Source organism: Acipenser ruthenus, chromosome 53, assembly GCF_902713425.1.
Source record: "Acipenser ruthenus chromosome 53, fAciRut3.2 maternal haplotype, whole genome shotgun sequence".
Classification (NCBI taxonomy): domain Eukaryota; kingdom Metazoa; phylum Chordata; class Actinopteri; order Acipenseriformes; family Acipenseridae; genus Acipenser; species Acipenser ruthenus.
Genome location: NC_081241.1, coordinates 5712984 through 5739066, shown reverse-complemented (window position 1 = coordinate 5739066; position 26083 = coordinate 5712984). Strand labels below are relative to the sequence as shown.

The following is a 26083-nucleotide window of genomic DNA, read 5'->3' as shown; positions in this document are numbered from 1 at the left end:
TGGCTGAATATGTTCCAGTCCGTTCTCTATGCTCTTCTACTGCAGGACTGCTGACCATCCTGAAGGCTGGGCTCCACACTGTGGGAGGCAGGGAGTGCATTCAGGTATCGCGCTCCCTATTTATGAGATTCTCTGACTAAACATATCAGGGACTCAGCATCGGTGCCAAGTATTAAATCAAGATTGAAAACTTAAAAAACTATTTGTTTGACAAGATATTGTATTATTATTATTATTATTATTATTATTATTATTATTATTATTATTATTATTATTATTATTATTCCATGTACAGTGCTTTCAGGTGTTTCACAGAAGGCTCTTTATAAATCCCTATTGTATTGTATTATTGTATTGTTATCTAATCTTTGAAATAGTATATCCCTGTTAACCCATTCCAACATCACTGCACTGCTCCTAGATTCTCTCCAGGTTGATATTTCTCTTGAACATGTTAAAACCCTCCACTATGGTGTCTTTTTCTTATAAAGTGCTGGTAGACGTTCCAGCTGAGATTCTGGTCTAGTGTCTTAAAACACAGAGCTGCTCACAGTGTGGAATGCATGGCTGGCGTGCACTGAAACCAGAGAGCTGAGAAGGAGAGATCTCAGGAAATGATACATTCTTGACACGTAACTCAGTTTCTGCTCAACCTGTTTATCAAAACCTGGCCTCAGTCCAAAACCCCGCCTCTTAGAGCTTTAAACAGTTCTGTTTGTTGTGAAATCGTCAGTCTCTCTGCCTCACTGAAGCAGGAATGGCTTCAAACTTGTGGTCAGAGGATCAGTTCAGCTGTCCAGTGTGTCTGGAGATATTGAAGGACCCAGTCACTACAGCATGTGGACACAGTTACTGTATGGGGTGTATTAAGAACTACTGGGATCAAACTGATCATACAGGTGTCTATAGCTGCCCCCAGTGCAGAGAGACCTTTACCCCAAGGCCTGTTCTACGCAGAAACACCATGCTGGCTGAAGTTGTGGAGAAATTAAAGAAGACAGGACTCAATCCTCCTCCTGCTCAAAGTTATGCTGGACCTGGAGATGTGCCATGTGATTTCTGCACTGGGAGAAAGTTCAAAGCTGTGAAATCCTGTTTGACGTGCCTGGCCTCTTACTGTGAAACACACGTCAAGCCACACAGTGAGGTTACTCCATTAAAGAGGCACAAGCTGGTCAATGCAATTGGAAATCTGGAGCAGAAGCTTTGTGCTGAACACCAAAAGGATTTGGAGGTGTTCTGCAGAACCGATCAGATGTGTATTTGCTTGTTGTGTTCACAAATTGAACACAAGAGCCATGATATAGTCTCAGCTAAGAAAGAAAGGAGTGGGAAACAGGTAAGGGTTTGAACCATTTCCTTGTAGCTATCCTAGAAGATACGGTTGTGGAGGGCTGTATTGCACACTACCTGAGTTCATCAATGACATTGTACCATAAGATGCAGCACTGATATACTAACATAAGTTTAATGAAAGATATCTGTTGTTCATCTAAAGAGTTCAAACCACTCAAACATTTCTGTAGTTGATTTATAAGAATGCATCAGACACACCCTTTTCTGTCCAGTTTCAAAGATTATGATTATGACTTTGTTTCTATTATTTCTGATATTTCAGTAATTTGAGATGTTTAGAAAGTAAGCTTTACAGTCAAACCAAATTTAAAAAACCTCTACATGGACTAACTAAAAGTGGTCTTTATACACAGGTGGTGCTACAGATAAAGACAGTTTCCACAGGAACTGCTCACTATAGCCTAATGTACAGGTAGATGCTTGTAATTCAGTCTCTATTATTGTCTGTTTGATGTGCTAGTGTAGTGTTCTGTACATTCTACTTGACCTAAAAGCAGACCCTATCCAGTTTGTTTCCATTCCCCATGTTAGTTTCAGCTGTAGGGTCCCAAGCTTCCCCTCCTCTAAACCTGCTTGTAAGTCACTCTGTGAGATAAATTGAATAGGAATGCTTCTCCATGCTGCAGTAGTATGTGACGCCTGGCTACCCTACCTGAAATATGCCTGTGGAAGGGTGGTGGGCAATTCACTGACACACGGGAGAAAGAAGTTTTAGTTGAAAAGACCTCACTGGTGCCCAATTTTATTATTTTCTGTTTGATTTATTTTAGCCCTCAGAGGGCGCTGTTGTCAGTGGCCTGAATACCAACAACGGTAGACAGGTCCACAGTAATACCAATACAGGTAAACAGTCAATGCTGGCAAACTCACAGGTGCTCTGAAATAATAATAAATGATAAAAGGCGAAAGAAAAAGGGAAAATAAAAGACAGTAATAAATCTACAAAATAAAGGTGCTGCTTAAGTAGTGCCCCCACTGCCGCTAAGCCGGTCAGCTCAGGTCTCCGTCCTATGCTATGCACTATACGCTGGGGTGGCCAAGGTTCCCCTCTATTTACACACGTCTCCCTCGGTTACATAACAATTTATTTTAATTAGAATTTTCTTTATTTATTCCGCCGTGCTTGCTTGTTTCGTTCACGCATCTCTAAGTAAACCATATCTTGGCCACCCGAATGCATAACCAAGCGCAATACTTATGGGTCGAGCAATCCCCAAGGCCTGCCTCTCAGCCACTCAGAGAGAGGGAAAGCCAACATACCCCTTCCCCACCTCACCGTGTCACTGCCATGACTGACAGGCGGATCTTACGAGGCTGCTGCCCTCTTCCTGCAGAACCATGCATGTGCCAGACAGTCAGATGCCCTTAACCCCCAGGGCAAACAACTCTTCAACCACTCCACCCCCTGGTTTTGTAAGGAGTAGGGGAACTCCAATGGTAAATAAAATAGCTATAACTGCTCTTTCCCACTTACAGGTCCCTTTCAAATAACTGAAGGAAGAAGGATGCTTGCATATGGTTTTGCCCCTGCCAAACATAGGCAAAGAGTTCTTTATTTCACACAAATATAACAAACAGAAAAGTTTCTGAAGTACAATATTTTCTTTACCAGAGGGACCACAGGCCTAAAAAAGATGAAAAAGGTGGTTTGATGAGCACACAGATGGAGGCACAGGACTCTCCCCACACGATAGGTTCCAGGGAGCAAAAGTGCTCAAAAACAAATAAATAATTATCAGACCAACATATTTAAGTGAAAAATAGAAATGCAAATAGTGAATAATAAATACCAACAAATCAGAAAAAAATATGTGTTTAAATTCAATAAAGTGAAAATGCACACACAGAAAAATACTCCAGGTGGCAGTGTAATCTGGGGGAGACTGAAAAAAAAAAACATTTAATAAGTCTGTTATAGTTTCAACCCACATGCTATTAATTCAGAGTTGTTCGTTTACAGTATAAAATTGTAATATTACCCCAAAATTGTCCCAAACCAATTCTCCCTTTGGTATCTTAGAAGTAATAAAAAAGCAGCACAAGTAGTATAAAACAAAGTATTAAAACAGTAGGCAATAGAGCAAAACAGATGCCAACATGTTCCTCAGCTGAGACAGACTGAAAATTATCCTTTCTTTCTCTTGCTGTTCACCCTACTTGCAAATAGTAGCTGGAACCTAGCCGCATAACAACCCTCAGCCAATGTCCAAGCAGATATATTTTTTGTATTGCTTTGCGGCCAATTAGTAATACCGTGCTGAAATTAATACACATTCTTAAACCAAGTAGCTAAAGCAGATTGAGCTTGGGAGACATCACCTAGCTTGCAATGTTTTTACATTGCAAAACATTGCAAGCTAGGTGATGTCTAGAAATTTCAGTTTATTTCAGTTTATGCAGTAAGAAGTGAGTTGATGGAATATATATATATATATATATATATATATATATATATATATATATATATATATATATATATATATGCAGTAAGAAGTGAGTTGATGGAATATATATATATATATATATATATATATATATATATATATATATATATATATATATATATATGAACGTTTATTTTACAAATCAAAACAAGAAAATGTAAGTAAATAAACATCTGAACATACATATTTATAAACAAACAACTGCAATACCTTTTTAACTTTTCAAAAGAAATCGGTTTATTATCAGATGTGCAAAAGCAACTGAACAACATTGATAAACTTAGAAGAAAACGTTTTACAGAAGCGGACAGTACAAAAAAATATTTTTTTCTTGTTTTTTTGACAAAATGGTATTCCTTTACCTTGAGTAAGATAATGCACTTCTCCACGCTGCCTTTCTGCACAGGGCACAGCTGTTTAAAGTTTTATTTTTATTGCACTTGCAAACCTGCATTGGCCTCTCTTGCAACTCTCAGCGGGGTTGCCAGCTTCAGCTGTGGGTACACGCTTGGCAGTCTCCCTCTGTTCCAAATGCTTCTTGCAAAGTTAATGTACTAACTGTAAAATATATTCTCTCCTTGGTAAATTCTGCTCCGTCGGGAGTCAGCTTTCACGGAATAATTCCGTGCCATCTGATCCAAACATCAATTTCATATGTTGTTGTGTTGTAAAACTCCACAGCCTCTGGTATTTATTTTCACTAGTCTGTCTGCTAATTGACTGACCAATTGATTGACTTTGAAAAGGCTGATTGAAAAACAATAGACTGTCAGTCATTCACTCAGGCAGAGAGTAGAGACTAATCGAATTACAGATAAACAAATTGCGGACTGGTAAATAAAAATAATCAAGTAGAATACCGTTCTGAATAATGAAAATACAGTTGTTTTATATGTGGCCGTCAATGTGACTGCTCCCGGGGCTTTTAGGTATAATGTAATATATCTCCTTTATTTCTGCACTCCTACATTTCATTCTTTGTGAGAATATTTAATACATATGGACAGAAGGGTACACGAATGCACAGCCCCATATGTGTTACACAACTGGAGAAAATTACATTTTAAAACCAAAAAACACCAAAATGACCACTGCAGGGTTTCTAGTGTTAAAAACAGAACCAGCTTCAGACCAACAAAGCAAATATCCAGTCTGCCAATGTGTGTCTGTATGACCATAAGAAGTAAATAAGTAAATAAATGTAAATCTATCTTAATTTATTGTTTTAGATTTATGTTAAATTATGTCAGTAAAAAAAAATAGTGTCAGTAAGTCTATATGTCAGTAACAACTCTGAATTTATTTTGAAATGTATTTACCACACCACCTTTAATTAATCTGTTCCGTCAGTTTCAATCAGTCATTCAGTTCAGAGCAGTGCGTGAAACTTTCGTCAAAAATTAATACAATATAGTTCGGCATAATCAATAATTTCTGATCAAAACAATGCATAATAATTTAAAACCGAAAATTATACCTTTTACAAATTTGTGGAGCGTGAGTTATAGAAGCTAATAAGTGTTATATACTGTATTATCAAAAAGCACTGTTTTCATTCAGCTGAAGGAGGACTAGTAGTCTGAAACATCCTGATATAATTGTTTTTTTTATCAATTATTCACTTTTTTTTGTCTACCTACATTAACTTTTTATTTTATATATATATATATATATATATATATATATATATATATATATATATATATATATATAATGTCTGGATATTTGTTGTTATTTATATAATGTAGGAGCCCAGAAGTGTATGTTTGTCTTTGGCCCAGTGTTAATCTAACTCTGGAAATAGCAGTTGAACTGAAATGATTATGTCATTTTCAATAACATACTCAAACAGGCCTGTGTTGGATGTGACAGGATATCACTCAATGCCCCATCAGAAATGTCACTGTGTCACTGTGTTTCTACACAGAAGCAGCTGGGAGAGACACAGACAGAAATACAACAGAGAATCCAGGAGAGACTGAAAGAAATTGAGGAGTTGAAACAGACTATGGAGTCACTGAAAGTGGGTATTGACAAGAGGGGGTTAATAATAATAATAATAATAATAATAATAATAATAATAATAATAATAATAATAACAGATGGATTGGAACACATCTACATATGTTTATTGTCTATGCCTGATGTGTTTTTTATATCAATTCTAACCATGTCTCCTCTACTGTGTTCTTTCACTCAGAAATCTGCATGCATAGAAATAAAGGAAAGTGAGAAGATCTTTACTGAGCTGATCCAATCCATTGAGAAGATCCACACTGAGGTTATTGAGCTGATTGGAGCTAACGAGAAGGCTGCAGTGAATCAGGCTGAAGGACGCATGAAGAAACTGCAGCAGGAGATTGCTGAGCTAAGGAGGAGAAACGCTGAGCTGAAACAGCTTTCAGAGACACAGGATCACATCCATTTTCTACAGGTAACATCACTGCTTGTTAGAAAATCTCAAGTCCATAACTGGGACGGTTTCAGACAGACCTCTCCAATTGAATGAATCCTTGCTTTTCCACAAGAATGTTTTGGACTCCATTCTGTTTCACTGAAAACTCCTTTTCTCCACTTTCCTGTTGTAGAATTTCCAGTCTATCTGTGCCCCTCCTGAAGCTGAAGACTTACCCAGCATTACTGTCAATACAGACATCTCTTTTGGAGCTGTGCGGAAAGCTGTATCTGAACTTAAAGACCATATTGAGGACTTCTGCAAGGGGGAATTAGTCAAAATAACCACAACAGGTTGGTGTGAAATAGATTCCTTTGGTAGAGATCAAATAAACCATGGCTTGAGGAGGGACAGGACTTGCAACACATTAATAAAGACCTCTTGCAGATTGTTGGCTATATGAATATTGCAGATGTTTTATTTCAAATGATTTCCCCAGGTTGAAATGCCCCACCTCATTTACAGTGACATCCCAAAATAATGATAGCAGGAAGGAAGAGAGTTTCTAAAGACATTACATGAGAAAACAACACAATAGCATTCAAACAGAGACAACACATTCAATCCATATAGGATATTAACTTATAGTCCTGAACTTTCTTATCACAGATTTATAGGAATTGGAGGTCTGGTCATGTTTGTATTCCAAATCTTCTACAGTAAAGTCTTTGGTTTAAAACTGTTTTCTGTATTTTATTTAGTGAATGAAACAGCAGTTTATACCCTGGGGTCTAGTAGCAGTGACAGACGTTTCAAAGGTAAGGCTTTTCTTCCAGTAAAACATTTTATCTACAGGGACATTCTCCCTTTTTGGAAGAACCTAACGCCTCAGTGAAAGAGTGGCTGGAGATGTATTAGATTAGTTCTTGTGTGAAAGATTCCTGATGAGGGTGGAGTTAGCTGGGTCCTTTGCTGCACTGATAAACTGAACAGATGCACTTTGTGTTTAAAGATTAAGAGCATGGCAGATTGTTGTTTGGAGTGTTGTGTGTGTTGTGTATTAATCCTCATGTTCCAATTGTATTACTCTCTCTTTTTTTCTGCCCAGTGAATGAAGTTGCAGTTTACAGTCTGCAGGCTCCAGAGCCAAGGAACAGAGCTGAGTTTTTAAAATGTAAGTCTGTTTTCACTGAAACATTTGATTGAAAGATGTGTCACTCCATTGTGAGAAGAGCTAACACTACAGAACAGGGAGGGGTGGAGCTTGAGGCAAGCAGGGAGAATAAAGAAGGGAGCAGGGAAAAGGGAGGATGGAGCAAATAGGAGGGAGGAGGGAGCATAGAGGAGGAAACAGGGAGGAAGGAGCATAGAGGAGGGAGGATGGAGTAGGGACTGATGGAGCAGGGAGGAGGGAGCATGTAGAAGGGAGGGAGGAAGAAAAGAGGGAGGAAGGAGCAGGGAGTGGGAAGAAAGGAGCAGGAAGTAGCATGGAGGGAGGAGAGAGCAGTTAGGAGAGATCAGGGAGGAGGGAGCATAGAGAGAGCATGGAGCATAGAGGAGGGAGCAGGGAGGAGGGGAGCAGGGAAGAGGGAGGAGGGAGCATGGAGGAGGGAGCAGGGACTGGTGAAGCAGGGAGGAGGGAGTGATTTGAGGATGCAGCAGACAATGACTGTTGATTTTCTCAGTGATTTGACTTTTCTAACCGTCTCTCCTCTAACTGTCCTCTTCTCTTCAATCAGATTCCTGTCAGCTCACTCTCGACCCCAACACAGCGCATACAAACCTCTGTCTGTCTGAAAGGAACAGAAAGGTGACATGCAGGATTGGGAGCCAGGGATGTCCTGATCACCCAGAGAGATTTGACATCAAGGCCCAAGTGCTTTGCAGAGAGGGTTTGTCTGGGACTCGCTGTTACTGGGAGATTGAGTGCAGTGGCGGAGCGGCTTCTATAGGCATCACATATAAAGGAATCAGCAGGAAAGGAGAGGATCATTCCTGTGGCCTTGGATGCAATGACAAGTCCTGGAGTTTGTTCTGCTCTGGTTCCAGTTACACTGCCTGGCACAATAACAATCACACTGCAATAACTGCCCCCCGCTCCCCCAGAATAGGAGTGTATCTGGACTTTAATGCCAGCACTCTATCATTTTATGGCGTCTCTGACACAATGACCCTCCTGCACAGATTCCAAACCACATTCACCGAGCCGCTCTATCCTGGGTTGGGGCTTTATGATTATGATTCCCCTGTAACAATCTGCCAGCTGAACTAGACTGTTTTGTGTTTTAAGAAAACCTTTGTATTGAACTCTGTCTTCCGCTCCACTCCTCAGGTGAAGGGAATGCTCAATCAGAGAAACTTTGGATGAAAGTTAGGTGGTAAAACGTCGCCACCTGCAGAGCGGAACGAGGTGAATTATTTGTTTTTATACTTAGGGCCGAGGCAGCCTCATTTTTACTGTTTAATCTGTCAGGTTAGTGTTTTTGTAATTGTAAACACACACAACTGGACAGCTGTTTCAGCATAAAATGTTCATTATGTCCTGAGTATTTATTGATTACAAACACATAAATAACAGCAAGTGGCAGATTTAGTTGGCATTTCTGCAGTGCTAGAATTCCCACAGCAAATACTGATAAGTATCTCTTAAGGTGATTGTAGCTCCCTAAATAATTCCAGAATGCGTTCCTATATTGCACTTCCATTGACTACATAGGTCGCAAATGTGCAGGTTTGAAAAACATGATGGGCAAGATTCTCAGAAAACCATGTTGTTGTTTCAAATTGTTAGTTTTTTTTCTATCAAATGGATATTTATAGATATTTATAGTATCTAGCTGAAATATTTGTGATTTAGGTGCATCTGGCAAATCTATAAGTCCTGGGGCTTCATACATACCTTTATACAGGCAATCAATAGGTACAAAATGCCTTTTCCTCGTGTTATGATTATTATTTTTTGTAAATTATTTAATTTGATTTCTGAGAACATTTGGATAATTAAGCTAACATGCACTTAATTAGATGCATTTGGTCTACTCGTTAGGCAGTTCAACATGTCTATAGTATTTGTATTGCTTATTTTAACAATAATGTGAGTGAAATGTCATCACAAGAAAGAAGACATTTCCATGGATCTCATAAATGACATGACTGAGATTCCTTCCTGTATTTTTACACAGGGTGTTAAACGTTATTTCATTCAGTATCATGGATTTTATTGAACTCGTTTCCTACATATTTCTACACTGTTACAATCCACTCTCCCCATTATATTCTTACATTACATCAAATCTACCTTGCTTCATCTACTGCTTGAGGAATAATAAATACTGACGACTGCAACTTTATTTGCAAGAAGAAACCATCTTTCCAATGAATTCAAACCAGCAAGGCAGTCTTATTAAACCCTGATTGAAACTGGTGACAGCTATCCTGTTATCGTATCTGTGATCTGACAGGAGACTGATATTAATAGACGTGTTGTTTCTAATCACACAGTACATGATTGGTGTCTGCTTGGGTCTGGTTTCTGTTCTCCACTAGATGTCACTGTTTCCTCTGTTTTCTTCATATCCACATTCAGGAGTATTTGAAATGAATATAGATTGGTGGATGACCACAGGAACGAAATAGGGGAGGTGGGGGTTGGAAGTAAACTTGAGCTGTTATTATATCATTAGAAATATAACAATGTGTTTTAAATATATATATATATATATATATATATATATATATATATATATATATATATATATATATATATATATATATATATATATATTGTTAACTTGATTTAACAATAATAAAATAAATAAATAACTCACATCATTCAGGAGTGTTTTGTACACTATGTTTCGTCCTGTGGCTCTGTATTATCCAATAGGTTTAATAAACAGTAATGTATTTCTTCTCATTAGCTTGTCTGTCTCCGATGATATCTGGATTCCAAGAGAGAGAGAGACAGTGTGTGTGTGTGTGTGAGTGTGTGTGTGTGTGTGTGTGAGTGTGTGTGTGTGTGTGTGTGTGTGTGTGTGTGTGTGTGTGTGTGTGAGTGTGTGTCTGACACATGACTAAGAAAATCAATATTAAACTGTAAGTTGAAGGACCAGGTAAAAATTGTTAAATGATCTTCTCACAAATGATTAGTTTCCAAACCGACCCATTTCCGTTTGTCTGGAAACACAACCTGAAAACCTTTTGAATTTCCATCACACTTCAGTGAAAAAGAGCTCAGCTCTTAAGTTATTACTGCAGAAGAAGAAGTGTCCTTGAAAGCAAAAGAGAAAAACATGAAGAGCTGGTTTGATTTTGCTTTGCAAGGTCTGTAGAATTCTTATGTTAAAATGTCATGTATATAATGAATGTACAGAGTGCTATTAACAACACTACTCCTGTGATATGACAGCCTTACTGAAATGGCCGTGTGGAATGTGTTAAACTCATTGTTTAAAATACATGCAGTCCTCATGTTTGCCAACAATCCTGATCATTCTGTTGATTCATTTGAATGAGATATGGAATTATGTAACAATAAAGACGACAGCGTTATAAAGTGCTATTGTACTGTTTTTGTCAGCATACAATATAACAGTAACAAGACACCACAGCTTCTCTTTATTTTATTAATTTTATTAATACCCCTAACCACACTCTGAGATCACAGGAGGCAGGGCTGCTGGTTATTATTCACCCTGTATAATCCTAACCACACTCTGAGATCACAGGAGGCAGGGCTGCTGGTTATTATTCACCCTGTATACTCCTAACCACACTCTGAGATCACAGGAGGCAGGGCTGCTGGTTATTATTCACCCTGTATACTCCTAACCACACTCTGAGATCACAGGAGGCAGGGCTGCTGGTTATTATTCACCCTGTATACTCCTAACCACACTCTGAGATCACAGGAGGCAGGGCTGCTGGTTATTATTCACCCTGTATACCCCTAACCACACTCTGAGATCACAGGAGGCAGGGCTGCTGGTTATTATTCACCCTGTATACTCCTAACCACACTCTGAGATCACAGGAGGCAGGGCTGCTGGTTATTATTCACCCTGTATACTCCTAACCACACTCTGAGATCACAGGAGGCAGGGCTCCTGGTTATTATTCACCCTGTATACTCCTAACCACACTCTGAGATCACAGGAGGCAGGGCTGCTGGTTATTATTCACCCTGTATACTCCTAACCACACTCTGAGATCACAGGAGGTAGGGCTGCTGGTTATTATTCACCCTGTATACTCCTAACCACACTCTGAGATCACAGGAGGCAGGGCTGCTGGTTATTATTCACCCTGTATAATCCTAACCACACTCTGAGATCACAGGAGGCAGGACTGCTGGTTATTATTCACCCTGTATACTCCTAACCACACTCTGAGATCACAGGAGGCAGGGCTGCTGGTTATTCCAGGGTGAATAAAAAGTAACACGGGAGGATGGAACTTTTCTTGTAAAGCTCCTACATTCTGGAATGCTCTGTCTTCTTCTGTCAGGGAAGCTGGGACTCTTATTGTTTTTAAGCCGAGATTGAAACGTATTTTTATAAAAGAGCTTTTCTATCTTAGTGTACTTCTTTTACAATAACAACTGCATTGTCTTTTTATCCTTTTTTAAATTATAATTTTATTACATTTCTGTTTTAAACTCTTTGTTTTATTGACACAAACTATTTTTTTACAATTAAAAGCACTTTTTTACCTATTTTTTAATTGCTGTTTTCAGCATATTCTTTATTAGACGGTTTTTAATTGAATGGTCTCATTGTTGTCAGTTTTGTTTCTGTGACACGCCTTGGGATCCCACACGTATTTTATTGTGATTTTCTTTGCTTTGTATTTGTGACAGGGTGGCTGTGCGGTGACGTCAGGCCAGAAGCAGGAAGGAAACTGACACCAGTAATAAAATAAAGAGACGGGGCGGCACCGTTTATTTAAATACAAAAATAAATATAAAGTTCAAACAGAGAATGACTGTGCTCGCAGAGCAAAATAAAAGGTTTAAACAAAAGAAAATCAAGCACATGAAATAAACAATAAATGATCCAGGACAGGCTGGGCAGTAGCCTTCACTGATCCTGGATTTTAAGTTCAGTTTCGTTTTCGCTCACTCTCTCCGCTCTTGTTCCTCCTCTTGAACACCCACCCCTCGAGTGCAGAGAGCTGCAGGCTTTTATGTAGGTGACCATCTCCCGATTAGCAACAATTACACCACTAATTAAACTCGGGAGATGGTCACCTTCTGCACAAGGTTTTTAAATTATTCCTGGCAGAGGACGAGCACCAATCTCGCCTCTGCCAGAACACATTTTAAAAATAAACAAAACAATAACAAACACGGCGCACACCGTCATTTACACAACGATAATAATAAATAGAAATAAATCATACACCAAAAACACACAGCTTTCACCATCATTTAAATACAATAACTAAATCATAATAATAATAGAAAAACTGCACAGGGGCGGAGGGGGTATCCCGTTCTAACAATAAATAAATACATTTTACAGAGCTCCTTGCCCTGTTACAGTATTGTACAGTGATTTGAGATACTTTTGTATGAAAGGCGCTATACAAACACAGTTTGACTTGATATGTAAATGTTACAAAATATTAAAAACACCTGCCATATCACTGTCAATAGGGTGCAGAACCACCGTGAGACTGAACCACCCGCCATAACTCTACAATTCAGACATGTATTTGTTAGAAAGCCCACTTTCTGCCCTCTCATTGTCAGCCGCTGTTTCTGGGAAGTGCTCCTCCACATGCATAGAATAAGCTGTTCTGAATAAGACACAGGTATGTGGAGCTGGTGATCCTGAGGGGAGAGGGACACAGAGAGAGAAAGAGCAGGAAGAGACAGAGTGTAGAGGGAGGAGGAGAGACAGCTCTAATAAGTGTGATCTATTAACTGTGTATTGTGTATTTTATTGTGTTATTCGCTGGGGGTAGGAAGGGGTGAAAAGAAAAAAAATGCAGGGCTGCTTTTCTTACTGGCTCTTTCTTTGTCTGGAGTTTCTGTTTCTGACTACAAATGTGAGGGAATTCAACATTCGCTGCTATTGCCTGCTACTTGAGTCGACTACAATATGCATTGCTGGGGAAGCTACTGTATAGTCCTTTTAAAAGGAATAGAAAAGCTGGGAGAAATATTGCATTGCTTTGAAATGCTACTGTTGAATCTACATGTATAGCATGCTGTGTTAAATTGGGATACAGGCAGAAGAACATGTTTTAAAATCACAAGGCCAGCACTTTAATTGTGATATCTGTTCCCCCTTTCTCTTAGTATTGTATTAACATCACTGCACTGCTCCTCGATTGGACTCTTATAAACTGGAGAGAAGAGACACAGAATTCCCTGGATGAGATTCTGCTCTAGTGGCTGAAACACAGAGACAATATTTTAATAAGAAGGGGCTTGTATAAAGAGAACACTTTCTCAACAAGTGATGTTTTCTTATGTGCACAGTGCACGAGAGATCTCAGTGAATGATAAACGCTAACAAACATCTCTGTTTCTGCTCAACCTGTTTATCAAAACCTCAGTTCCAAACCCGCCTCTTAGAGCTTTATATAACTCCTGGAATTCAGAAACACAGGTAAGTTTAGTTTCTTGTGAAACCCATCCCTGTCTCTGTATCATTTCAACAGAAACAGCAGAAGCACATATTCTGATTCCAGCAAGGATCACACTTCATGAGGAATCTTGGTTTTAAATCAGAAATAAGTAGTTTTGTTTTTATAATCTGCATTGGAATCTGGCTCCATTTCTGATAATAAAGATCTGTATCTGAAGAGTAACTCTCCTATTATTTATTTATTTATGTTGTATTTATATAGCGCTTTTATACAAGTATACACATAATGCAAAAACAGCAATTATAAAGTTACATTAAAACCCACTAAAATAAGAAAGCCAATTTATGAAATTGCTTTTTTAGTCTTGACTTGAAAACTGATCCCAGAGGGCAGAGCATTCCAGACTATCGGAGCTCCACAAGAAAAAGCCCTTCCTCCTGTGTTGCTTTTGTTGCCACAAGTTGTCACTTCGAGTTAACACTTCAAACAATTATGGTTATAACATATTTTGCCCTTGGGCTAGACATGCGAAACGCTAAGAAACACCCATCGCTAAAAATCCTAAAGTATCTAATATGTCACTCTCTAAAGCTAAAATATAATTCCTATACCTTATAACAATGCTTCAATATAAGTGAGGTATACATTCGATATTATGCTTACCCTCCACTATAGGGACGTTTTGTGTAGAATGTAAGTGAAGACAAGAGGCTTCTGAATACGAGCACACAGCAACCAGCTTTTTCACAGATCTTCAGAGAATGGACCAAACAGCTTGTATTACCAAGCTGAATAATACTTGACTGTGGTTTTGCTTGGATTTTTATGGAATTTTTTCTCTGTTCGTGCATAAGAAGACTTAATTAAATCTACATATTTGGTCTGCTTTGACAACTCTTATCTTTAAGTGAAATAATATATTTAAAAAATCCCGGAAGCTCCTTTAAAATTAATTGTATATGTTCTCATGTTCTCTACCTTTCTAATCTCTAAAATATGTGAGGTAATCTTTGAACTGATACCATATTTTCTCTGGTACCATAAAGTTCTTATTACTTATTAAGATACAAGTATATATAGAGAGATGTTTTTTCTAATATATAACACCAGCTCTGTTTAATTATTCCAACCTTGGTCTAAAATACATTTCCCTCTTACCAGTAAAAGCATACTTTGCAGTGTGTATTTAATAAACTTGCTTCTTTTCATTTACAAGTGTGTGTGTTCAACAGACTTGGCTTTTCTCTTACCAAACACCCCCTGCTTCAGCAGGCCTTGACAACTTATAGATAAGGACTCGAGGGGCCCTGCTTCTCCAGCCCCAGTTACTTTTTTAATTAATAGGAAACTTCATCTGTAAGCACTTTCCCAAATCCATTGTATGACGTCATATCTTGTCCGGACTTAAGAAACTACCCACACGGTATGTTTACTAATAAGAGAAAGGCTTACATCCTAATTTTATAACTAAGCTCTCATTAATTGTATAGATAACATAATGAGATAATGGACATCAGATCATTATGTCATTTTTTTAATACCATGGGGTACTCCTCGTTAGTGAATATAAAGATTATACATGGTAGAGAGACCTTGGATTTGAGATTGTGGCTTACCCATATATTCCCCTTATCTCAATGTCTAGTACTGCTTTGCTCGAGCAAGCAAAGGTGAGGGGTCCCTTCCAGTAAGTCTACTGTATGTTTGAGACAGACTTGTAGCTTCACCAAGGTTATTAAACCAGGTCACAGTCCTGTTATTAAATTCCCACCCTCAGCATCTACAGTTTTCCTGTAATAAGATTTCTATTTTTATTACAGTAAAACCTTAAATAAGTACAAATACTTATTTTAGCTCAATAATTCTGTTTCAATGTACTTAAAACATATTATTTCTCTCCAAAGAGTTTCTTATTCTTATAGAAGCTCTGTGTTTAGTTTTAAAAGATGTTTCCACCTGATAAGGAAGGCTAGTACATTCCACAGGTGCTACCAGCCAGCACGAGCTCAACCCAGTGAGTTCCCTCTACACAGACTTACACAAATACAGAAAGTTTTCTACTGTTATACTAGAATATTCAAAAAGGAATACAATTCTACAATATTACTTATAGGCCTAATAAAGAGTATATCATAACATCATCCTGAACAGTGTGTTTTTACACTTTGTTTACAACATCCAGTTCATGTCAAGCAAATCCGCTCAGTTCCAGCAAGATTCAAATCCAATCTCCTGTTCAGCTCTGAGTGGCTCTGTAAGAACTACAGCAGGTCTGGTTAGCAATCTTTTCACATCACAGGTATGGGCTACAATTGCCTTTACTTGATGCCTCCAAGACACTTGAACACGGTTGGCAGGGACACCTTCCTTACACTCCAATTTCCCCAGATGAGCCCATTTAACTGGGTGATCAGTCCAACCAACACATTGTCTGGTTCAGCATTTAAATGTGAGAATGACATCCCTTCAGGACTGCTACATTCAAATAGAATCCGGCAGTGCTTGACCACATGGCTGCAGGCTGGGCAGGTCTTTGACCTTATCATTGATAACCCAATCAGGTATTTTTTACATCCACAGTTTACTATAGACTCATATTTAGCCCCTCTGTTCAGAATCAGTCTCTCACGAGAAGCAATGGTTCTGGATTGATAACTGTTTCTTTCATGCATTTCAATTTCATCACAATGGGCAATTTCAAGAGGTATTCCCTCCATCCAGAACACAGGACTCACTGTTTTTCATATCACTGGATTTCCAACCTATTTTCTCATCTATATCATCAGTGGGGAAACACATTGTAGCTGAATCTGGTTCCACTGAAGAGCCATGCATTAATGCAATGGATGTCTTCCATTCAAAAGGAACTAGTTTCTTGTAGCACAGGAAGGACAGATCAGAATCACCTGTGACACTGTACTACCTGTGCTACCTAAGCTCCATAAATCACTTGATAAGGCACCAGGTTGTCCCATAGTTTCTGGTCTTGGTTCTGTGGTGGAGTTTCCCTCATTCTAAGAGATACAGGTGCATTCATAAGCCAACTTTCTAAAATGAAGTTACCAAATCAGAATGTTTTCCTTATTTCCCTTGATGTCCCAGATGCAGACGGCTTCACGATGATATGCCTGACTTCACTATGACGCTGCTCACTATAAGAGCATAGCAGATGCACTGAGAGGCTGCATGAGGTGGCTGCAGGATGCAATATATTGTGCAGCTATTTCTGCTGCTTCTCCCTCTGCTCTAGACAGGAGGCTGGACACTGTCCTGAGAGCCCTGAGCACCTGTGTGACCTTACAGCTAAAGAGTGTGGTGCACAATGACATCACACACCATGACATCATAGTGAAGTCAGAGAAAACTATCATGCAGCCTCTTAGTGCATCTGCATATCAGGGACTCAGCATCAGGGCCATTTGTTAAATCAAGATTAAAAACCTATTTGTTAGACAAGGTATTGTATTATTATTATTATTCCATGTACATCACTTTGAGGTGTTTCACAGAAGGCTCTTTATAAATCCCTATTGTATTGTATTATTGTATTGTTATCTAATCTTTGAAATAGTATATCCCTGTTAGCCCATTCCAACATCACTGCACTGCTCCTAGATTCACTCCAGCTTGATATTTCTCTTGAACATGTTAGAACCCTCTACTATGGTGTCTTTTTCTAATAAAGTGCTGGTAGACGTTCCAGCTGATATTCTGATCTAGTGTCTTAAACACAGAGCTGCTCACAGTGTGGAATGCATGGCTTGTGTACACTGAAACAAGAGAGCTGAGCAGGAGAGATCTCAGGAACTGATACATTCTTGACACGTAACTCAGTTTCTGTTCAACCTGTTTATTAAAACCTGGCCTCAGTCCAAAACACTGCCTCTTAGAGCTTTAAAAAGTTCTGTTTGTTGTGAAATAGCCAGTCTCTCTGTATCACTGGAGCAAGAATGGCTTCAAACTTGTGGTCTGAGGACGAATTCAGCTGTCCAGTGTGTCTGGAGATATTGAAGAACCCAGTAACTACAGCATGTGGACACAGTTACTGTATGGGGTGTATTAAGAACTGCTGGGATCAGACTGATCATACAGGTGTCTATAGCTGCCCCCAGTGCAGAGAGACCTTTACCCCAAGGCCTGTTCTGCGTAGAAACACCATGCTGGCTGAAGTTGTGGAGAAATTAAAGAAGACAGGACTCAATCCTCCTCCTGCTCAAAGTTATTCTGTACCTGGAGATGTCCCATGTGATTTCTGCACTGGGAGAAAGTTCAAAGCTGTGAAATCCTGTTTGACGTGCCTGGCCTCTTACTGTGAAACACACGTCAAGCCACACTATGAGGGGGCTGCTTTTAAGAGGCACAAGCTGGTCAATGCAATTGGAAATCTGGAGCTAAAGCTTTGTGCTGAACACCAAAGGATTTTGGAGGTCTTCTGCAGAACCGATCAGATGTGTATTTGCTTGTTGTGTTCACAAGATGAACACAAGAACCATGATACAGTCTCAGCTGAGAAAGAAAGGACTGAGAAACAGGTACGGGTTTGAACCATTCCTTTGTAGCTATCCCAGAAGAGAAGGATTCCAAGGGATATTTAACATCTCTGTTTACAAGACTACACAGTTTCATATCAGATCAATTACATTGTAATATTGTATTAAGACCTTGTTTACTTTCTCTGACTAAACTATGTAGTTTATAAGTATCTGTAGTTTGCGGTTTGTATGGATTTTTTACTAAGTTCAATTTCTTTTCATGTCGACTGTTTTAATGTAACAATTTATTTATCATGTTTTGTTTGTGTAAAAAGAATATGCTTCATTGTCATATCATTGTTACAATATCATAGTTAAATTGGTTAAGTCATGTAAATAACTAAGACTGGTACTTACATTCAATGATTAAACAAAAACATTTGCCCCAAATAAATATTAAATACAACATAGATTAAAAAGAAAGCAGCTTCAGTTTTCTAGTTGCCTGTCATAAGCTTATGTAATGTAACACATGCTAGCCCAGCAACAATTCTTAGTAGTAAGAGCCAGTGCCATCTAGTGCACAGGTGCAGTAAATCAAGTTTTCTGTTGAATTGCTGGCAGCTGTGCACTAGATGGCGCTGGCTTTTATGACTATTCAGGCATGTTGTCTGATCTAGCCTGTCTGCAAGATGTCTATGACTGGAAACAAGACTGAAGATCAGCTTCTGAACTTAGGTTAAGCCCCATAACACAGACTCATTAGAATAAGAATTGAGTATTGCAATAAGACCACTCCGAATCACTGAAAACATCACAAGGAGGTGAAAAGACAAAATAAAGATAATGTAATTCGTTACACTCTATTTAAATAAGAATTATTGACAGTTTAGATAGCATACCTTTAGATATTGACACTTAAGGTCCAATGCTCCAACGTGGATTAATAAAACTCAGTTTAGTGCTAAACTAGGAGGCTGTGTGGTCCAGTGGTTAAAGAAATGGGCTTCTAACCAGGAGGTCTCTGGTTCAAATCCCACCTCAGCCATTGACTCATTGTGTGACCCTGAGCAAATCACTTAACCTCCTTGTGCTCCGTCTTTCGGGTGAGCCGTAATTGTAAGTGACTCTGCAGCTGATGCATAGTTCACACACCCGTCTCTGTAAGTCGCCTTGGATAAAGGTGTCTGCTAAATAAACAAATAACAAATAAACTAGGGTTAGTTGATCTGGGGTTATGTTTTAATCACAGTTACATTGCACCACAGAAATTTAAACCAGGATTAATAAATCTTGGATTAAGCAGATAACACTATGTAACACAATTTTTGTTCCTGGTTAGTAAGTGTTATTTCCTAATTGCTTATGCCTCAAAAGTATAGAAAATGGCTGTTATTCCCCACAAACTTTGCTTTTGTGACCAGGACAGTGATATTTTGAAATTTAAATTTAAAGGAAGGTTTAAATTTAATTCACCTTTCACATTTAAACATTTAAACATGGATTAAAATGAGTGGTGCAATGTCATTATATTTTAATCTTTTAAACAAGGATTACATATTAAAAAATGTAGTGCAACATGATTCAAATATAATCCTTGATTTAATCTGGGTTAGTGGTTAATCCCTTAGGGTATCTGTTTGCATAATGTGTGTATGGTTAATCTAACTCCATATTAAGGGGAGAGGTGTTAATAACACAGCCTGCTCTGAAATAGCTTGTATTGGGTGTGACAGGATAACACCCAATGTCCCATCAGAAATGTCACTGTCACTGTGTTTCTACATAGAAGCAGCTGGGAGAGACACAGACAGAAATACAACAGAGAATCCAGGAGAGACTGAAAGAAGTGGAGGAGCTGAAACAGGCTGTGGAGTCACTGAAAGTGGGTCTTGATAAGACATAAATATATAAAACTGTTTTAGCTCACACTGATTGTTTTTTATATCAATTCTAAACATGTCTCCTCTACTGCGTTCTTTTACTCAGAAATCTGCATGCATAGAAATAAAGGAAAGTGAGAAGATCTTTACTGAGCTGATCCGATCCATTGAGAAGATCCACACTAAGGTTATTGAGCTTATTAGAGCTAACGAGAAGGCTGCAGTGAATCAGGCTGAAGGACGCATGAAGAAACTGGAGCAGGAGATTGCTGAGCTAAGGAGGAGAAACACTGAGCTGAAACAGCTTTCAGAGACAGAGGATCACATCCATTTTCTACAGGTAACATCACTGCCTGTTAGAAAATCTCAAGTCCATAACTGGGACAGTTTCAGACAGACCTCTCCAATTGAATGAATCCTTGCTTTTCCCCAGGAATGTTTTGGACCCCATTTTATTTCACTGAAAACATATTTTTCTCCACTTTCCTGTTGTAGAATTTCCAGTCTCTCTGTGTCCCTCCTGAAGCTGGAGACTTACCCAGCATTACTGTCAATACCGACATCTCTTTTGGGGCTGTGAGGAACGCTGTATATGAACTTAAAGACCATATTGAGGACTTCTGCAAGGGGGAATTAGTCAAAATAACCAAAACAGGTTAGTGTGAAATAGATTCCTTTGATAGAGATTTCTCAAATAGACCATGGTTTGAGGGGGGACAGGTTGCAAGACATTAAAAAGACCTTTTCCAGATTGTTGGTTATGTAAATATTGCATATTTTTTATTTCAAACGCCCCACCTCATTTACAGTGACATCTTGAGTGATGATAGCAGAAAGGAAGAGAGTTTCTAAAGACATTACATGAGAAAACAACACAATAGCATTCAAACAGACAGAGGGATTCAAACATTAAACAACACATTCATTCCATATAGGATGCTAACTTATAGTTCTGCACTTTCTTATCAAAGATGTATAGGAATTAGAGGTCTGGTAATGTTTGTATTCCAAATCCTCTGCAGTAAAGTCTTTGGTTTAAAACTGTTTTCTGTATTTTATTTAGTGAATGCAACAGCAGTTTATAGACTGTGGTCTAGGAGACGTGGTAGACGTTTAACAGGTAAGGCTTTTCTTCCAGTAAAACATTTTATCTCCAGAAACATTCTCCCTTTTTGGAATAACCTTATTCAGGGGTGGCCGACCCTGATCCTGGAGAGCCACAGGCCAGCAGGTTTTAGAAATAACCCTTAAATCATCCTTTTCTGAAGAATGCAAGTTTTTTGATCAATTTAACAACTTCATGTGTTCAGTTAAATCAGGAGAGGTCAGCTCTGGTCCATGAGAGCTGCAGGATGTTCAGGTTTTTGTTCCAAATTTTCTTTAAATTACTTAATTGAACAAATGACCTGCTTAACTTGTCAAAATGAAATGGTTTCAAGTCCTTAGAAATGGATGATTTAAGGGTTACCTGTAAAACCTGCTGCATTTTGGCTCTCCAGGACCAGAGTTGGCCATCCCTGACCTCACGCCTCAGTAAAAGAGTGGCTGGAGATGTATTAGATTAGTCCTTGTGTGAAAGATTCCTGATGAGGGTGGAGTTAGCTGGGTCCTTTGCTGCACTGATAAACTGAACAGATGCACTTTGTGTTTAAAGATTAAGAGCATGGCAGATTGCTGTTTGGAGTCTTGTGTGTGCTATGTATTAATCCAAATGTTTCAAATCTATTTTCTCTCCTCCTTCCTCCATACTCTCTCATTCACCCTGCTACCTCCCTCCTCTATGATCTCTCAACCCTGCTGCCTCTTCCCTGCTCTCTCCTCCCTCCTTTATGCTCATTGTAGAGGCAGCAGGGAGTAGGGAGCAGGGAGCATGAAGGCACAGGGAGGAGGGAGGATGGAGGAGGGAGCAGGGAGGAGGGAGTGAATTGAGGATGGAGCAGACAATGACTGTTGTATGTTTGACACACAAGGGTGTCCTCATATGGACACCGTACTGTTGGGCAAAGATATGTGATGGAGAGGAACGAACACAAGACAGTGGCAGATGTGTTCATATTGACTTTGGATGCTGCACCGATACGGAAGGAATATATATTAATTGTAATCGTGAATATCTTGAAGTACGTATTTTTAGACCCAGAAATGCCATGAATAATGCTTTTTTTCTTTTCAGATTGCCATTCAGAGTCATGTGTGTGTTGTGTATTAATCCACATGTTTCAATTCTGTTTCTCTCTCTTTTTTTCTTCCCAGTGAATGAAGTTGCAGCTTACAGTATGCAGGCTCCAGAGCCACGGAACAGAGCTGAGTTTTTAAAATGTAAGTCTGTTTTCACTGAAACATTTGATTTAAACTCCATTCTGAGAAGAGCTAACACTATCCAGGGACACCAAGACATTTAAGGGGAGAAAGGTCTGAGTGGGGAAAATGTCAACAGATACCTAGTGGAGATTTTCTCAGTGATTTGACTTTTCTAACCATCTCTCTTCTAACCGTCTTCTTCTCTTCGATCAGATTCCTGCCAGCTCACAATGGACCCCAACACAGTGCATAGACAGCTCTGTCTGTCTGAAGGGAACAGAAAAGTGACATGGGGAAAGGGCCAGCGATGTCCTGATAACCCAGAGAGATTTGACAGCTATGCCCAGGTGCTTTGCAGAGAGGGTTTGTCTGGGGCTCGCTATTACTGGGAGATTGAGTGGAGTGGGGAAGAGGCTGATATAGGAGTCACATATAATGGAATCAGCAGGAAAGGAGGGGATGATTCCTGTCTCATTGGACTCAATGACAAGTCCTGGAGTTTAATCTGCTCTGGTTCCAGTTACACTGCACAGCACAATAACAATCAAACTGCAATAACTGCTCCCCTCTCCCCCAGAATAGGAGTGTATCTGGACTTTAATCCAGGCACTCTGTCATTTTATGGCGTCTCTGACACAATGACACTCCTGCACAGATTCCAAACCACATTCACTGAGCCGCTCTATCCTGGGTTTAGGCTTGATTGCTATGATTCCACTGTAACAATCTGCCAGCAGAACTAGCTAGAATTCCCACAGCAAGTACTGATAAGACTCTCTTAAGGTGTTTGTAGCTAACTAAATGTTACTGTTTAATCTGTCAGGTTAGTGTTTTTGTAATTGTAAACACTCACAACTGGAAAGCTGTTTCATCATAAAATGTTCAATATGTCCTGAGTATTTATTGATTACAAACACATAAATAGCACCAAGTGGCAGACTTAGTTGGCATCTCTGCACAGTGCTAGAATTCCCACAGCAAGAACTGATAAGTATCTCTTAAGGTGATTGTAGCTAACTAAATAATTCCACAATGTGTTCCTATATTGCACTTCCATGGCTCCATAGGACTCAAATGTTCAGCTTTGAAAAGCATGAGATCTGGTGTTACTTGAGGTTAAATAAAGTTCTCAGTTTCTATGCCTTATTCTCAGGGTGCATGTTTACTATAGCAGGTGTTTCTTTTAACACTGCATATTTGAGACCTATATATAGAATGGAAGTGCACAACAGGTGAGATTCATGGGATTAATTTGTCAGCTCCAATCCCTATCAATGTGAGATTGTGTAAATAGCAGCTCACAATACTTGCCATGTCAAAGGAATGTCAATATAGTTTCTAGCAGATTCCTGTATACAGTAAGATCCTGTTAGCTGAACAGTGTTTGAACTTGTTGCTAGGAGGCTGTGTGGCCCAGTGGTTAAAGAAAAGGGCTTATAAACAGGAGGTCCCTGGTTCAAATCCCACCTCAGCCACTGATTCATTTTGTGACCCTGAGCAAGTCACTTCACCTCCTTGTGCTCCGTCTTTCGGGTGAGATGTAATTGTAAGTGACTCTGCAGCTGATGCATAGTCACACACACTAGTCTCTGTAAGTTGCCTTGGATAAAGGTGTCTGCTAAATAAACAAATAATATATGAAGGTGTCATTTTTAAATAGTGTATTAATATGTTGTAGATGCTTAAAAGATGAGTTTTTACAATGCATTATAGAGCAAGTGATACAGGGTAGTAACAGCATTTACTAATGTGTTATAAATACTGAATAGATGATATAAGAAATCTGCAATAAATGAAAATATGAAACTGTATATTAGCTGTAAACAAATCAGGACAAATCAGATTAAACACAAATGATTTACACTTCATTGTCTGGGCCATTTATTTTGTATTTTAAATTAATCTGTGTATTGAAAAAGATTTTTCATTATTTGTACAAAAAACAGAAACAGTGTCAATATGGTGTAGGGCCTCCATGGGCAGCCAGCACGGCACTGATTGGACGTGGCAGGTAGCGATTCTGCAAGGTGCTTTTTAAATTTTGCTGGAGGAATACGGGACCATTCCTCAATGATTACCAGCCTCTAATTCCTTCAGGTTGTGTTGTATTGGGGGTGGAAATCTGCAGTCAAGTCAGAATGGTCCATACATAGAGAGAGTCGCATCAATTTTGAGACTGTTCCTTGTGAAAAAGCCTCAGTAGTAGTTTGAGCACTTTTGAAAATGGAAGCACCTGCCAACTAAGCACAATATTTATTTATTTTTGATTATTTGAACAATAATGTGAGTGAAATATCATCACAAGAAAGAAGTAATTTCCATGGATATCATAAATCACAATCAAATTGCATTACATGTGCAATCTGCCCACAGTGGAAAAGCAGAAACGTGTTTTAAGCCTGACCTTTGTCGCCCTCTTCAGGACAAACTCTGCAGCTGCACAGAGCCTGATTGAAAGCAATTCTTTTCACTTGGTGTGGTTCCATTTGAAATGTAGGGCCCTATTCACACAATCTTCAGGACTGTTCCAAGCACTGTTTTGTTAAAGACTCTTTATGGTTTAAATCAAGTTGTTTAGAGAGGGGGAGCAGTTTACTGTTTATTAATTTTATTGTTTATTATTATTCAAAGCACCGTTTAAGGTGAACAATCCTTACAATCAGGTTTTAAATTAAAACCAAAGCATGAATGTAAATAAGCACCATTTTAATAACCATTTTTTTTACATTTCTGTACTTCACTTAATGCAAACCTTTTTCTTTAAATGTTTTGTAAAGTTTTAATTTTCAATAAATGTTTTGTTCTGCGCCTACTTCTGAAATGAACATAAACTAAGTGGACTGTCAACAGCAGCTGCTCTCTGGAAACGTGAAGAGAACAAAAAAGCTTTGGAGAAAATGTTAAACACACATAAAAGATATTCTACTATAACAATGACCACACATTGTTGCTTTAACTGAACAATACCAGCAGACCAGCCTGTAACATTAAGGTCTGTGTAACTAAACAATACCAGCAGACCAGCCTATTTCATACAGGTCTTTGTAACTAAACAATACCAGCAGACCAGCCTATTTCATACAGGTCTTTGTCCAGTGACTGCTGGGTCTGATGTAAGAAGAAAAAAAACAGAGCGATTCAGCCTATTGTATCTTTCAAAGGTTTGCCTGCCAGTTGAAGGAGCCAATGATAGCAGGGTAATACTATTGTGAAGCTGCTCAAAGAACACTACAGGTACAGTCCTGAATCCTCCCAGAAGCTGAGGGTGTGAAGTATAGAAGAACTGAAATGTCCGCTCTGGATAGACAAACACCAAAAAGATAACAAAGTTACAAACTGAATGAAAGGAGACAGTACAATATTGTGGGATAATAAAAGCAGGTTTCTCACATCTTCAGCATGCTCAGCTGGCACGAGCCCGTGAGGCTCTATTGTCTTCAGTGCGCGAGCTTGGGTTCAAATGATTTCAGTCGCTCCTCGACTCTGGGATCAAGCTATCAGACACTTCCAGATGGTTAGTCAAGCTAACAGTCCGTAAAAGACTAAAACATCCCATTTAAAAGACATGAAAGCCCCGTGCAGCCAGTCGACCCAGGCTAAGTGCTTGAAAAAGAGAGAGGGAGAGAGGTCTAATGG

At 38.9% G+C, this 26083-nt stretch overlaps 1 protein-coding gene across 1 annotated transcript; it reads left to right on the top strand.

The window, feature by feature from the left end:
• The first annotated feature begins 748 nt into the window (after positions 1-748).
• Positions 749-25199, top strand: LOC117433090 (uncharacterized). The gene is made up of 16 exons (XM_059016416.1): positions 749-1339; positions 5728-5823; positions 6001-6234; positions 6389-6548; positions 6957-7013; positions 7304-7369; positions 7935-8464; positions 16180-16352; positions 17042-17106; positions 17710-18323; positions 20053-20148; positions 20253-20486; positions 20642-20801; positions 21210-21266; positions 22400-22465; positions 22661-25199. Exons 1-16 carry the CDS (start codon positions 758-760, stop codon positions 23188-23190), a joined length of 3720 nt encoding a protein of 1239 aa, XP_058872399.1. The 5' UTR covers positions 749-757; the 3' UTR covers positions 23191-25199.
• The last annotated feature ends 884 nt before the right edge of the window (positions 25200-26083 follow it).

What these genes read in the sequence shown, in the direction of transcription:
- LOC117433090 (XM_059016416.1), top strand. Translation starts at nt 758, where the DNA reads ATGGCTTCAAACTTGTGGTCAGAGGATCAGTTCAGCTGTCCAGTGTGT. An exon ending in TAACAATCTGCCAGCTGAAC is followed by an intron (nt 8,465 to 16,179) that starts TAGACTGTTTTG and finishes CAATTTCCCCAG; the next exon opens with ATGAGCCCATTTAACTGGGT. An exon ending in AGGCTGTGGAGTCACTGAAA is followed by an intron (nt 20,149 to 20,252) that starts GTGGGTCTTGAT and finishes TCTTTTACTCAG; the next exon opens with AAATCTGCATGCATAGAAAT.